Below are 14009 nucleotides of genomic sequence, written 5' to 3'. Positions count from 1 at the left end.
ACTGTGACAGGATTGTTTGTTACCTCAGTCTAACATAACCTGTACTGACTGATACAATACAGTAAGTGTGAATATTCCTCTACAGTGTCTTAAAATAGCTGGCAAATTGTTTTCAACTCACAAAATTGTTTAGGAAGAGGAGAATTTAACTTGCAAGCTTATGAAAAGCTAGTTGAGGTATGCAACTTTTGCAACTATAGGGACATTTCATGCCTGCTGATATCTGTCCAACTGCCAGGATTTTTCAACAGAATGAGAAGAGAAAAACATAGGAGCAGTTGCAGCAAATACACTTTCCACTTATCCCTTGCAGCTTTTTCAATAATGACTAAACAGAATGTTGGGCTAGATAAATTCTGTTGCTGAGTTTTCAAATTCTTGATCAGGATTCTCTGTAAAACACAGGTTAGTTTTCTTGTAAAATGTAGAAGGTATCAAATGCCTTAAAGCTCAGTATTAAATTAATATAATTTGTTTACACATAGTCTCTTTCCATTCTTACGTCTCTTATATTATTAATGTCTGACTGCAATCTATAATCATATTTTTTGCCAAGAAGAAAATGTATTTCCAGAACACTCATGTCATTATCACTTCACAAACAGTTCAAGGCTAGACAAACTAAAGCAAATTCCAAAGTTACTGACATCATGAAAACTGACAGAAATACCATCCCATACCGACAGAAAAGCCACACAGCAATAAAGACCAAAGTAAAATATACTCTCTAGAATACAGACTTTTAAAAAAATCTGTACTACAAGGCACTAAATATTTATTTTAAAACCTTATACACTCAATAAACATAAGATCAAGAAATTAGAGTTACTATTCTCTCCAACACAGATCTCAGCAATCAGAATACTGTGCTGTTAGGACTATTCACATATGAGAGACAACATAATTACATTAAAAACATATGCTGAAATTTAGAGACAGGTTTATTTTATCAATTATGCATAAAATAGTACAGGTGAAAAATGCACATGCATTGGCTAATTTTTCTGCAAATACTCATATTCTTCCATGAAAATATGCATCTATAATACTTTAAAGACACATTTTAAAAATTCTTTTAATATTCCATTTGAAACACCAGTTCATAACTCAGTCTTAATAGCTTATTTGAAATTCATTAAAAAGAGCACATATGTTGTCGGTATAAGACTCAAAACTAGATGAATACGAAGAAAAACTTTTATTAACCATTTGGATACTTATGTAATAGAAAACCAAATTTCTGGATGTTGCCAAAAATCTTTTTTCACCTACCCCTGAAATGCTGATGTTTCACTGGGTCCCCCTCCCCTAGGTAAAAATTTATCTTACTATTCCAAAAGGTGCACACTTTTGCTACCCACAGTTTCATACCCACAGTTTCTCTCAGGATTTTGTCCTCTGGCATTCATTCCATAAATATTTATTTAGCTTCCTACCCTCTGCCAGGCAAAGTGGGCATCACTATTTGACAATCAATCTTAAATGAAATGATTTTATCATGTTTTAACATACACTGTTATTTCCTGTTGGCTTCAATAAACAGTCTTGAGGTAATAAATTATATTTATAGATTCCCTGATAATGAATCATACTTGAAATCCTAGAATAATTCCTACTTGGTCATAGTTTATTATAATTTTGAAACTGTTGAATTCTATTTGCTAATATTTTATTTTAGATGTTTGATTCTATATTCATGACTGTCTTCCCTGCCTTCTTCCCCAGAGGTTTTGTTGAGACATTTAAACACTTTTCTTTCAGTGTATATTCTATTTCAAGAATCTTTATTTAGCAATTTTTGTATTCAAAACAATCTCTCAAAATGCTTATAGATCTACTAAGAGAGATTCATTGTTCGTTACTCTTCATGATTCTCTACCTTGAGGTCACTGATTAAATATACTGATAAAACTAATTTTCTTGAGTGTCATGCTACATTAACAAATATTATATGCCTTTTTTCCCAATTAAATATCTTTCAAATTTTTTTCCTGTTAAATCAGGAAAACATCAATATATAGTACAGTGGTAGAATCAAAAGAACTTTGAACTTAGACTTGGGTTCAAATTCAGAATACACCATCCTACAACCTATGCAAGTTTGGGTTTAACCATGCTAAATCACAGTTTCTTCCTGTATGAATGAATATAATAGTACACGCTACACAGATGTTATAAGAATTACATCATAAAGCATATGTAAAGTGCAAAACATTACAGGAAGCTTTCGGCGAATGTTAGTTCTCCCTTTTCACAAAACGAAAGGTCACTTTTCCCCTTACTTACTGGCCTCTTTTTTAAAGAGAAGAAACTACTATTTCTTCTACACAATAGTTTATTATAGAAAGAAAAAGAGAACCTTGAGCAAAGGATACAGTAAAGCTTAAAACAGTCAACAGTTGGCTAAATTCATTGAAAAAAAGGTATGATGATTTTAAGAGTTTTTCTTACAGACAAAGAAACAAATGGGTTCTTTCAGGTGGCAGGGCAAGGGGTGCTGCCTTTGTCAAGGAAGAGCCCTAAGGAGTTAACAGAGGACAGAGAGAAATAGTGATAGAGAGGGACACATAAAATAACCTCCAGAAAATAAAAATAATTATAAACATGAAGAGCGAGCAAGTTTGAAATTTTATAGTTTTGCTGGATTGTTTCAAAAAATTAAATAGATGTTTTAATTTGAATATGATTTTTAATGAAATTATGTGCCTTACAAAATTGTATCCATAATACTGTGTGTGTGTGTGTGTGTGTGTGTAAACATACACACACACGTATCACTCTACAGGGTTGTACAAAAACATGTATACTATGTTTCATAAACTAGTTAAGTGATTTTTAAGGGTATACTGAACTACAACTCCACTGTGTTTAAAATGATTATTATACATTACCAATTAAAATAGTATTACTTCTGCAAATATGGAATTAAGTACTTTTCTTTTTACTGAGTTTGCTTTTAAATAATTGCCTACCAAGAAGTTAATGTCATAAGTAAAACTGTCATATGCAGGAAATTTGTTTTTTAAATTCTATTATAATATTATTTTGACTTGATTTGAAGTTTAGGTGTTTTGCTTTCTACACGATATATTTCTGATATAAATCTGACTCCCTACCCTATTCTGAAATAATCTAACTCAACAAATTACATTTTCATGACTCTACTATATTTTTGAGGAAAAAAATTATGACCAATGTAGCTCAGAGTTATCTTTCATCTTGTACATTCTCTTACCCTTAGGTAAATTTTCTTATTGAAGAAGAATAACTACCATTTGTAATTTAAAGTATCATAACTATATGTTAGGCCCACTGAAAATTCTATAATAGCTATTAATTTGATGATTCTGAAGTACTGTCTCAAGATTCAATTCAATTTTAAGGTATGTTTCAATTCAGGAAAACCTCTCATTTGTAAATGTTGATATCTTCAGTCAAACCACCAAAAAGATTAGTGGTTTACTAAAGAGATGTGAAAAATATACAGACTACTTGATTCCTTTTTTCCCACTGACTCCAGAAAACTAACTTTTATGACACTACTTTCCACAGCCAAACAGTTTAAAAGTATAAATATATCTAATAACCTGAGATCAACTCAGTGAGACATGCTTTTCCACTGCATCTTTAGTCTCATTATGTACTAGAAGGCTATCTTTACCAGAAAGATCATTTTAATCTTGAATCAGGTGCAATAATGATACCACTAGCAATAACAAAATATACACTAATAAAATTTTCAGGTTTGAAATGTCTTCAAGCTGGCTTTACAAACTAGAACATTAAGTAACGTATCATTGTATACGTTACAGTCCATCCAGTCTTATTCACCAGTTCTGGCTCTATTATCACTTGCACTTGAGTCACTTTTTAAAACTATAAATACCCAGTGCCTAATCTAAGAGGATCAGATTATAGAGGTCTGATTTTTCTCCCTTCAACCTTCAAAGGGAATGACACGGTACAGCCACGTCTGAAAATCACCATTATATGCCTTCTACATCGATCACGTATAGTATAATGAGAACTGGGAAGGCAAGGTTATGTCCTCAAAGATTAATGATATTATTGGCTATATAAAATTTACTATGGCAGTAGGGTTGAAATAGTACATTTTAGAGCAATGAAAAATTAGTATTAGCATACATATTTTTATTGTTTAAACATCACAGAACACAATCAGCTAAATCTTCAGGTGCATTCCAGTTAAATATGCCATAAAAGTCCCAGTGTACTGTACAAAAGAGAAAAACTAGCAACACAACTGTTTTTCCCCCAAGAGGATCTATTTTCAGTTGGGTTCATATACAATCGTTATATTTTATTTCCACAAAAATATACTTCACAAGGAAAGCAATTATTTTGGAAGACATTTTCTGAAATAAGAAAAATAATTTTCCCAGGAAAATATTTCAGCATTTGATGCTACAAACCCAGGAGAGTAAATACAGATTGGGGGAGGGGGGGCTTTACTGGGAACTGCATAGAAACAATCAAATAAGGTAAAACAAAACACCTTTACCCTGTATTGATTGTACTGCTTTATGTTTTTTGTTTTTAGTTGTTAGCACAGGGAAGACAAAATCCTATGTTAAAATACAACATTGTTTAAAGTATGTTATTCTTCCTCCAATTTGAACAATTTGTTTGAAAAATGAAACTGATATTTGCTTCTATCTTTCCACAGCATTAAGAAACCTTACTAAACATAAAGTGTCTGGTAATTTGTTGTGAAAATGAAGAGCATACAATGGACCCGACTAAACAGCGCAGTGTAGTCAAGAGGAAAGACTACCACTTCAGGAGTTAAAAAAAGCTTGATCTACCACCTGCAGGGCTTTGGGCAAATTCCTTTTACTCTTGCGCTTAATAATCTGAAAATGAGTTTATTAACACCTTGTTACAAGGTTATTAGAGAGGTTACAGATATTGTAAATAAAGCTCTTAGTAAAGTACCTAGCTCTTAGAAGACACTTAATAAAGAGTAGCAATTAGAATAATGATAATCTGAGAGCTCGCCCTCTCTCTCTCTCTCTCTCTCTTTAAAAAACTAACAACTCTAATGTTTTTCACCTTGGTAAACTTTTTGGATGCATAAAACCTAAAATATGGTAATCTTGAACAATATAGAAGAAATAAAAATAAATTCCCAATATGTGAGCTACAAAACAGCTCAACATTAATTTCCTCGTTAAAATACAGAAATTGGGTGGAAGCTCCTTGAAGAATCTTTTTCAAAAGTTCAAAATCTCACTTCATGGATTTTTAACAATTACAACAAAATTCTACACTTTTCCTAGAATTTTTATTCCTAGAAGAAAAACAAAATGTTCATCCACCTCCACAGAAATAAGCATACTGTCTCATCACCATGCAAAATAATATGTTGACAGTGCCAACCTGGCAATGAAAGGTCATAATAAGCCAGCCTAGATTCACTACTCCATTTAACCGATTTTCTGGATCTCAGGCACTGATTTAAAAGCCTTCTGAAAGCCAAGATAATCCCATTTTCATTATGAATCATAACTTCAAATTATTATTTCAAAAGGTAAACATTTAATTATTTAGGATCTAAAAATCCTTCAGACAGTGGATTGTTTTCAATGACTACTCACAGACAGATAGTCATAGAATTTAAAAAGCATGCCTAACTTTATTACTAGGAATTTCCTTCCAAACAAGCTTACAATAGTTTAGAGATCAAAGTGCTTAATAATAGTCATAATTTTCTTTATATGCTGCCACTTGAAATAATTTTCCAAATTAGACTGTGTGCCTTTATGATGTTCAAAGGTGAAAGGATACTTCTTACATCTACTAAATGTGCTATTCTTTGGTCTCTTTTATTTTTATTTATCAAAATGTTTCTTAATAGCTTAAAATTGGTTTATTATTGTACTTTACACAATAAAAGGTCCTCTTAAGTACTGCTAAAGATTTAAAATATCAGCTATGTTTTATCTATAACATGATATGTAGAGAAGAAATTTTTTCACTATAGTGGTCAACCAAGTAGCTAAATTTAGTATTCAAAAAATATATTCATTTACTATTCAGAAATTGATAGGGCTATATAGCATAATTAAAATTGAGTTGTATAGATGTACTGTATTTCTAGGTTCCCTGGTAAAGATTCTTCTTTAGTTACTTCCATTCCTAGATATGTTCTGGGTTTCCATTTTGTCCCCAAATATTATTCATTTAGCTTTTCTATCTCTATATTCCTTTCTCTAATTCTATCAGTTTCCTCTATAGAGTAAGTATATCTGATGAGTTTAATTTAAATGCATCTTTGCTCATCCCCACTAAATCTAAAGTGTCTGCATTCCTACTCTTCGTAATGTAAACTTGCTAGTGCTCCATTTATCCATTAGCAAAACTAATATGGTAATAGTCAAACAAAATAGACTGATAAAGTGCTCACGTAGGTATACAATGCATAAAAGCCTTCATAAAGACATTCAAACCCAGATTTCTCAATTCCCCTGCCTCCACCACTGACTCACCTCAGTTCATCTCTTCTCCTGCCCTATACGACTACTACGCTGAAACTGGAGAGAATTCCATTCATAATCTGTCACTGAATTTCTCTCTCTAAAATGACATATACACATGCTATCAAGTAATGTATTTGAGAATCTCTACATGAAAAATTTCTGGTATTTCCTACTTTGTAGAGTCCTAACAGATACATACCTATGTCATATGCCAGGAAATCGGCAGAAAAACATTTTGCACCGTTACTCAAGGAAGTGTCATTATGGGTATTTCCTCCAAAAATAAGCATAGCTCCATTGATAAGAACAGCTGAATGAAGGTATCTGGCAAACCCACTTTCTTTCAAAATAGTCCTACAGGATAAAATTTAAAAATGTATTACAAAGGATAAAAAGATCTCCCTGATTTTATATATATTACAGAAAGGATCTAATTTGCATATAGAATTTTCCTTGGAATTGTGAAAAAACATGCTTTAGTATTTTCAACAACGTATAAATGGCCTCTAAATTTCAATATTTTAAAAAATATTCTGAGATTCATAGTACCTTAAAATGTTTTCAGGAAACACAATATTAAACATAAGTGTTAATGATTTTATAATAATATATATTTTGAAATTTTGTTTTCATTTATAGAAGTAGGAAACAAGTCTCCTTTAAACTAGAGGACCAAATTATCATCAGTTTTAAATACCAAAGTAAATATAAAGTTAAATATAATAAATTTATTCTGAACAATACTCAGTTAAAACTACATGGCTCATATGGATCTCATAATACGCTTTCTAACTTTTTAAATATGATATAACATACATGAAAGTGCACACATCGTAAGTCTAACACTCAATGAATTTTCACAAGATGAACACAACTAAGTAACCAGTACTAAGATCAAAAAATAAAAATTACCACTATTCTGAGTCTAACAGCAAATATTTCTATTGCTGCCTTTGTACTTTACAAAATGGAATCACATAGTTTTTATTAATTTGTATGTATGTCCTGTTGCTTAAGATTATTTTTGAGATATACCCATATTGTGTATAATTGAAAATCACATTGCGTTTTTGAGAAACATTCAAATTAAATTAAATGTTCTTTTAATTAAAGTGTAATTATGAGAGAAATACTACAAATATAGGCTCACAATTATATTTTACCTGAATTCACTGATATATATATAATAAAGGTTCATGACAATGTGAATCAATACTTTATAAATACTCTATAAATAAATCCCTGGTACAAACAATCAACATGTAAACATAGTATGTATAGTATAGTTAGTAAGGTACATACAGTGTCTCAAAAGCTATAGATTATAATACCAATTAATGCTTAAAGAATATGGAATTCACTTCCAGAATGTCAATATAAGGAGTTCCATAAACAGTCTCCCCAGGGAAAGAACTATAATTGGTAAAAAAAAAATTTGGATCTCAAAAATGTTGCCAAGAGCAACAACAAATAAAGAAATATTTGCTCAAGAATATACACTAGGGCTTCCCTGGTGGCGCAGTGGTTGGGAGTCCGCCTGCCGATGCAGGGGACATGGGTTTGTGCCCTGGTCCGGGAGGATCCCACATGCCGCAGAGCGGCTGGGCCCGTGAGCCATGGCCGCTGAGCCTGCGCGTCCGGAGCCTGTGCTCCGCAACGGGAGAGGCCGCAACAGTGAGAGGCCCACGTATCGCAAATAAATAAATAAATAAATAACAGCAACAGTCCACGATATTTGACTCATTACCAACTCCCATTCTTCTCATCACTGCCACCTCCCCACACATACACAACCAGTTAGGCAAGACTGTTCAACCACAGGCTGGTAAAGTCAAGAAGACTATGCTCCTTCATCCCTCAGCTCCTAGTCCAGACCATTAATATACAACCAGGAGCAACAGACTGCCAATATTTCTCAGGCCCCCGAACTCTTAGTGGCAGAAGGTCTATTCAAGGAGAAAGCATGCGAGGTCCGAGTCCTCATTCTCTACCACGCCACCACCCACAGGGTGAAAGCTATACACCAGGCCTCAGAGATTAAGAACAAGAGGGCCAAAAAGTCTTCACCCCTAATTCATAGGGCAGCAGTTCCAAAATAAAAGAGGCAAGCTGAGAAGTGCAAAGGCTACCATACCCATCCAGTTCTCTGCACATAACACAGTGGGTCAATGAAAGAACAGGCTACAAACCCCACCTGTATTTCCAAAGCAGTGGCATTGAGGTTTTCTCCCACAGGGAGAGACAGCCTAAGAAAAGGAGAGGCAGGCTAAGAAAAGGAGAGCCCCAAAGGTCTCAAGGGAACTTGACTTTATTTGGTACAAGGTGGCAAACTTCAAGCCTTAAGGGCACTCGAAAACAATGGAAGTAGTGGTTGTAAGCAATTAAGAGATAGCTACATGAGAACAATAAGCTAAAACATAGACAAGCTAGAAGTTTATCAGAGAAAACCAGGGGAAAAGACAGCTAATAAGAGCCTTACTGGGGTCAGAACCTCAAAAACTGGCCTCAAAGACTACCCCTGAAAAAGGTTTGAAATGGAATTCAGACTGTGGGGCAATTTATGCCCCCAGAGCATTGCTGAAAATAATAGAACTGGGGCTTCCCTGGTGGCGCAGTGGTTAAGAGTCCGCCTGCCGATGCAGGGGACATGGGTTCATGCCCCGGTCCGGGAAGATCCCACGTGCCGCGGAGCGGCTGGGCCCGTGAGCCATGGCCACTTAACCTGCGCGTCCGGAGCCTGTGCTCCGCAACGGGAGAGGTCACAACAGTGAGAGGCCCGCGTCCCGCAAAAAAAAAAAAAAAAAAGAAAAGAAAATAATAGAACTATCAGTTGGCAATTAGTGGAGGCTACCAGGTGAGTTTGATACAAACAGAGGCAGAAAGCTTAACAAAGAGCTCAGAGGAAAAAGTCAAAGAGCTCTGCTAAAATTACTATCATCCCAGGGTGACTGTGTGCATACCCAGGCTGTACCATCTGAGGAGGAACATCAGAGGATGCATTTGGAAGAAGAAACAGACTTCTCAAAAAGAGTTCAGCCAAGTTACTAAACAAATAAAATTACAACAGCCCCAGAGAGGAAGGAAAAGTCAGGATCCAGAGTTGCTACAATATATTATCTAAAATGTCTGGTTTTCAGGGAAAATTATGGTATGCAATGAAATAGGAAAGTGTGACCCATACACAGGAATAAAAGCAAGCAACAAAACTACCTTTAAGAGAACCCAGATGTCAGATGAAACAAAAAATACTTTAAAGCAGCTATTATAAATATAGTCAAAGACTTAAAGAATACAATGTTTAAACCAGTAAAGGAAAATATGACAACACCTTATCAAATATAAAACATTAGCAAAGAGAAATAACAAAAAAAGGAAAATTTGGAATTGAAAAGTGTAATACTGAAATTTTAAAATTTAGTAGAGAAGCTCAACAGTATATTTCAGCAAGCAGCAAGAAAAGAAATCAGTGAACAAGTAGATAAATCAATAGAGATCCTGCAATTCAAAAAACAGAGAGGAAAATGAACAGAGTCTATGAGAAATGTAGAACACCATTAACAGCAGCAACATACATTTACTGGGAATACTAGGGCAGAGGAGGAAGAGGAAGAAGACTTTTCAAGAAATAATGGCTGACAACTTCCTAAATTCGATGAAAAACATTAGCATACACATCCAAGAAGATCAACAAACTTCAAGTAGGAAAAAATACAGAAAGAGCCACACTCAGACATAAAATAGTAAAAATACTGAAGGCCAAGGGTAAAATCTTTAAAGCAGCAGGAGAAAGAAGGTTCTTCCCACACAACAGAACCCCAATAAGATAAATAGCTGACTTCTCATTAGAAACAATAAGGGCCAGAAGGCCACGGGATGGCATATGAAAAGTGTTAAATTTTTTAAAGTCAGAATACGAGGATACAGGGAGAGACATCAGCAAGACGTAGGAATAAGTTTCCTACTGTGAATAAAAAATATTGCCTGCCATATGGTAAACAAATGAAGTTGCAGCCATCGAGCCATCACACTGCAACCATGACGGTGAGCCCTGAGAGAACTCAGGATGGAAACAGAATGCACTCCACTGCAGCCACCCAGGACAGTGCACCCTGAGGACACTCAGGATGAGGAGCACAGGATACTGGCCCCAGATAGCTGAGGTGCATATCAAAGGAATGATCTCAATGAGCCTAGGCTTTGCATCTTCCCATACACAGAAAAGTGCTAAACTCCTTAACTTGAGATATCTGGTTTTCTTTTTTTTTTTTTTTTTTGCGGTATGTGGGCCTCTCACTGTTGTGGCCTCTCCCGTTGCGGAGCACAGGCTCCGGACGCGCAGGCTCAGCGGCCATGGCTCACGGGCCCAGCCGCTCCGCGGCATGTGGGATCTCCCCGGACCGGGGCACGAACCCGTGTCCCCTGCATCAGCAGGCGGACTCTCGACCACTGCGCCACCAGGGAAGCCCTGGTTTTCTTTAAATTAACAGCAATCTTTTGATGTTCTGACTACCTGGTCTTTGTTGCAAAAACTGCCATATACCTGGCTCCTGCTTGCCTCTTTGGAGCAGTCTCTCAGAGTTAGCCGAGATGCTATGTCACAGGCTTAAGTCCTCAGATTTGTCCACCGAATAAAACATTAACTCTCAACTTTTAGGTTGTGCACTTTTTTTTCAGTCGACACTGCCTTCATCCTCCCACAGAAGCACTGATTTTGTCAACTACTCAGAGACAGGAGTACCTTTGTAGGTGCCCAGCAGAGAAGTCCTAGCACCACTTGGAGCAAAAATTCCAAGAACAGGACTGAAGAGGGTAAGAAGAACAGTTTCGCTTTACCACATCACCCCCACCCCCAAGGCAACAGCTCACTGCCAAGAGAAACTCACTCAATCTGCTCTTTCTCCCAGGGGGAAAGTGAGAACCTAGTAAGTGCCTAGCTTCCGTGGCCAAGCGGGATGATGCCCAAGAAGCCCACTTCTTTCTCACCCATTCCAAAACAATGGCAGGATGGGCAGGGGAGGGAAAAGGGGGCTCACGGCAACCAGGGTAAAAAACCCAGCAGGGCTAATGTTTCTACTAACTACCTCATGAACTCTACAGAGAGGCCCACCCATAAATCTACAGTGTATTACCTGTAGATTCACCTCAACTAGCACACCCATGCTCCCAACAATCCATAAATCCCTCCCCCACAGAGCCCGCACCCCATACACACCCCTGCAGACAGCACACTTTAGCTTCTGCAGGTCATGAATGAGCACACACATATAACCGGCTCAACTCTGCTGCCATGGAAGAGTATGCATAACCTTGAACACTTCAGGCACTGCCCTGGGGAAAATAAGTAAGACGCTCTCAGTATCAGGCCTGGCTTTGTGTGATGGAGAAAATTCCATCTCCAAAATATATTACAAACTCATATAACTCAATAGAAAAAGAGAACAATTTAATTTTAAAATGGGCAGAGGATCTGAACAGACATTTTTCCAAAGAAGACAGAGGGCCAACAGGTACATGAAAAAGTGCTCAACATCACTCAACAAGGAAATGCAAATCAAAACCACAATGAGGTATCACCTCACGCACATACACAAAGCTGTTGGAATGGCTATTATCAAAAACACAGGAAATAAAGTATTGGTGAGGATGTGGAGAAAAGGGAACCCTTGTGCACTGTTGATGGGAATATAAATTGGTACAACCACTGTGGAAAACAGTACTGAGGTTCCTCAAAAACCAATTTAGAATTACTATTACAAATTACAAATCTAATTACAAATTTAGAACTACCAAATTATCCAGCAATTCCCCTTCTGAGTATTTATCCAAAGGAAACAAAATAGCTATCTCAAAAAGATATCTGCACCCCCATCTTCACTGCAGCATTATTTACAATAACTAAGACATGGATACAACCTGAGTGTCCATCAACGGATGAATGGATAAAGATATATATACAAAGGGGAATATTATTCAGCCATTTAAAAAAAAAAAAGGAAATCCTGCCATTTGCAACAACACAGATGGACCTTGAGGGCATTACACTAAGTGAAATAAGTCAGACAGAGAAAGGCAAATACTGTATGACCTCACAAATATGCAATATCTAAAAATGTTTTTAAATGAACTTATAGATACAGAGAATAGATTGGTGGCCACCAAAGTCAGGTGGTAGAAGGTGGGTGAAATGAGTAAATGTGGTCAAAAGGCACAAACTTCCAGTTTTAAGACAAATAAGTCCTGGGAATGTAATATACAGCACAGTGATTATAGTTAACAATATTGTATTATGTTTGAAAGTTGTTAAGTACTTAAAAGTTCTCATTACAAGAAAGAAATAATTCATAACTATGTATGTGATGGGTGTTAACTAAACTGTTGTAATCATTTTACAATATATACATATAACAATTCATTATGTTGTACACCTAAAACTAATACAATGTTTTATGTCAGTTTTATTTCAATTTAAAATAATTAATTAATTTAATTTTTAAAAGATAAGTGTTTGCAAGAATGTGAAGAAAAGGGAACCCTTCTATACTATTGGTGGGAATGGAAATTGGTATGGTCAACTTGGAAAACAGTATGAACATTCCAGAAAAAATTTAAAATTTAACTACCAAGAACTATAATATGATCCAGCAATCCCACTTCTGCATATATACCCAATAGACGCAGCTAAAGCCTAGAAAAAATCCAACACCCTTTCATGATAAAAAGCACCCAACAAAATAGAGATAGAAGGTAACTTCCTCAATCTGGTATGGCTGAATGGTGCACCACCACAAAAGATGGATCCATGTCCTAATCTCCAGAACCTGTGAATGTTACCTTATTTGGAAAAAAGTCTTTTCAGATGTAATTAAATTAAGGATCTTGAGATAAGGAACTCATCTTGGATTATCCAGTGGACCTAATCTAATGACAAGTGTCCTTATAAGAGACACACAGAAAAGAGGAGAAGGTAATGTAACTGTGGAGGCAACTGGAATGATTCAGCCACAACTCCAGGAATACTGACAGCCAAAGCTGGAAGAGGCAAGGAAAGGAATTTCCCCTAGCATTTCTGGAGGGGGCACGGCCGTGGTCACACGTTAATTTTGGATTTCTGGCCTCCAGACCTGTGAGAGAATATCTTTCCATTGTTTTAAGCTACACAGTTTGTGGTAATTTGTTACAGCAGCCATAGAAACCCAATAGAAAGGATATATACAAAAAAGAAAAAAAAAAAAACCCAGAGCTAACATCATACTTAATGGTAAAAGATTAAATGTTCCCCCTCTAAGATCAGGAATAAGACAAGGATTTTTGCTCTTGTCACTTTTATTCAACTTTGTATTAGAGATTATAAGAAGGAAAATGGGCAAGACCATAAAATTAAATGCATCTAAATTAGAAAGGAAGAAGTAAAAGTCTCATTATTTGCAGATGACATGATCTTATACATAGAAATTCAAAGAAATCCACAAAAAACTGCTAGAACTAATAAGTGAGTTTAGCAAGTTTGGA

The 14009-nt window shown here is 35.8% G+C and overlaps 1 protein-coding gene across 1 annotated transcript in view; it reads right to left on the bottom strand.

Annotated features, from left to right (window-relative positions):
* ATRNL1 (attractin like 1) overlaps positions 1-14009 on the bottom strand; it is a 702872-nt gene that overhangs the window by 582414 nt on the left and 106449 nt on the right. Inside the window, exon 10 of the mRNA XM_032609094.1 lies at positions 6700-6854. Coding sequence (XP_032464985.1) covers positions 6700-6854 — 155 coding nt within the window. The remainder of the gene's footprint in view (positions 1-6699; positions 6855-14009) is intronic.

This window comes from Phocoena sinus, chromosome 16, assembly GCF_008692025.1.
Source record: "Phocoena sinus isolate mPhoSin1 chromosome 16, mPhoSin1.pri, whole genome shotgun sequence".
Taxonomy (NCBI): Eukaryota; Metazoa; Chordata; class Mammalia; order Artiodactyla; family Phocoenidae; genus Phocoena; species Phocoena sinus.
The sequence above is the reverse complement of the archived record's forward strand: the minus strand, read 5'-3'. Positions and strand labels throughout refer to the sequence as shown.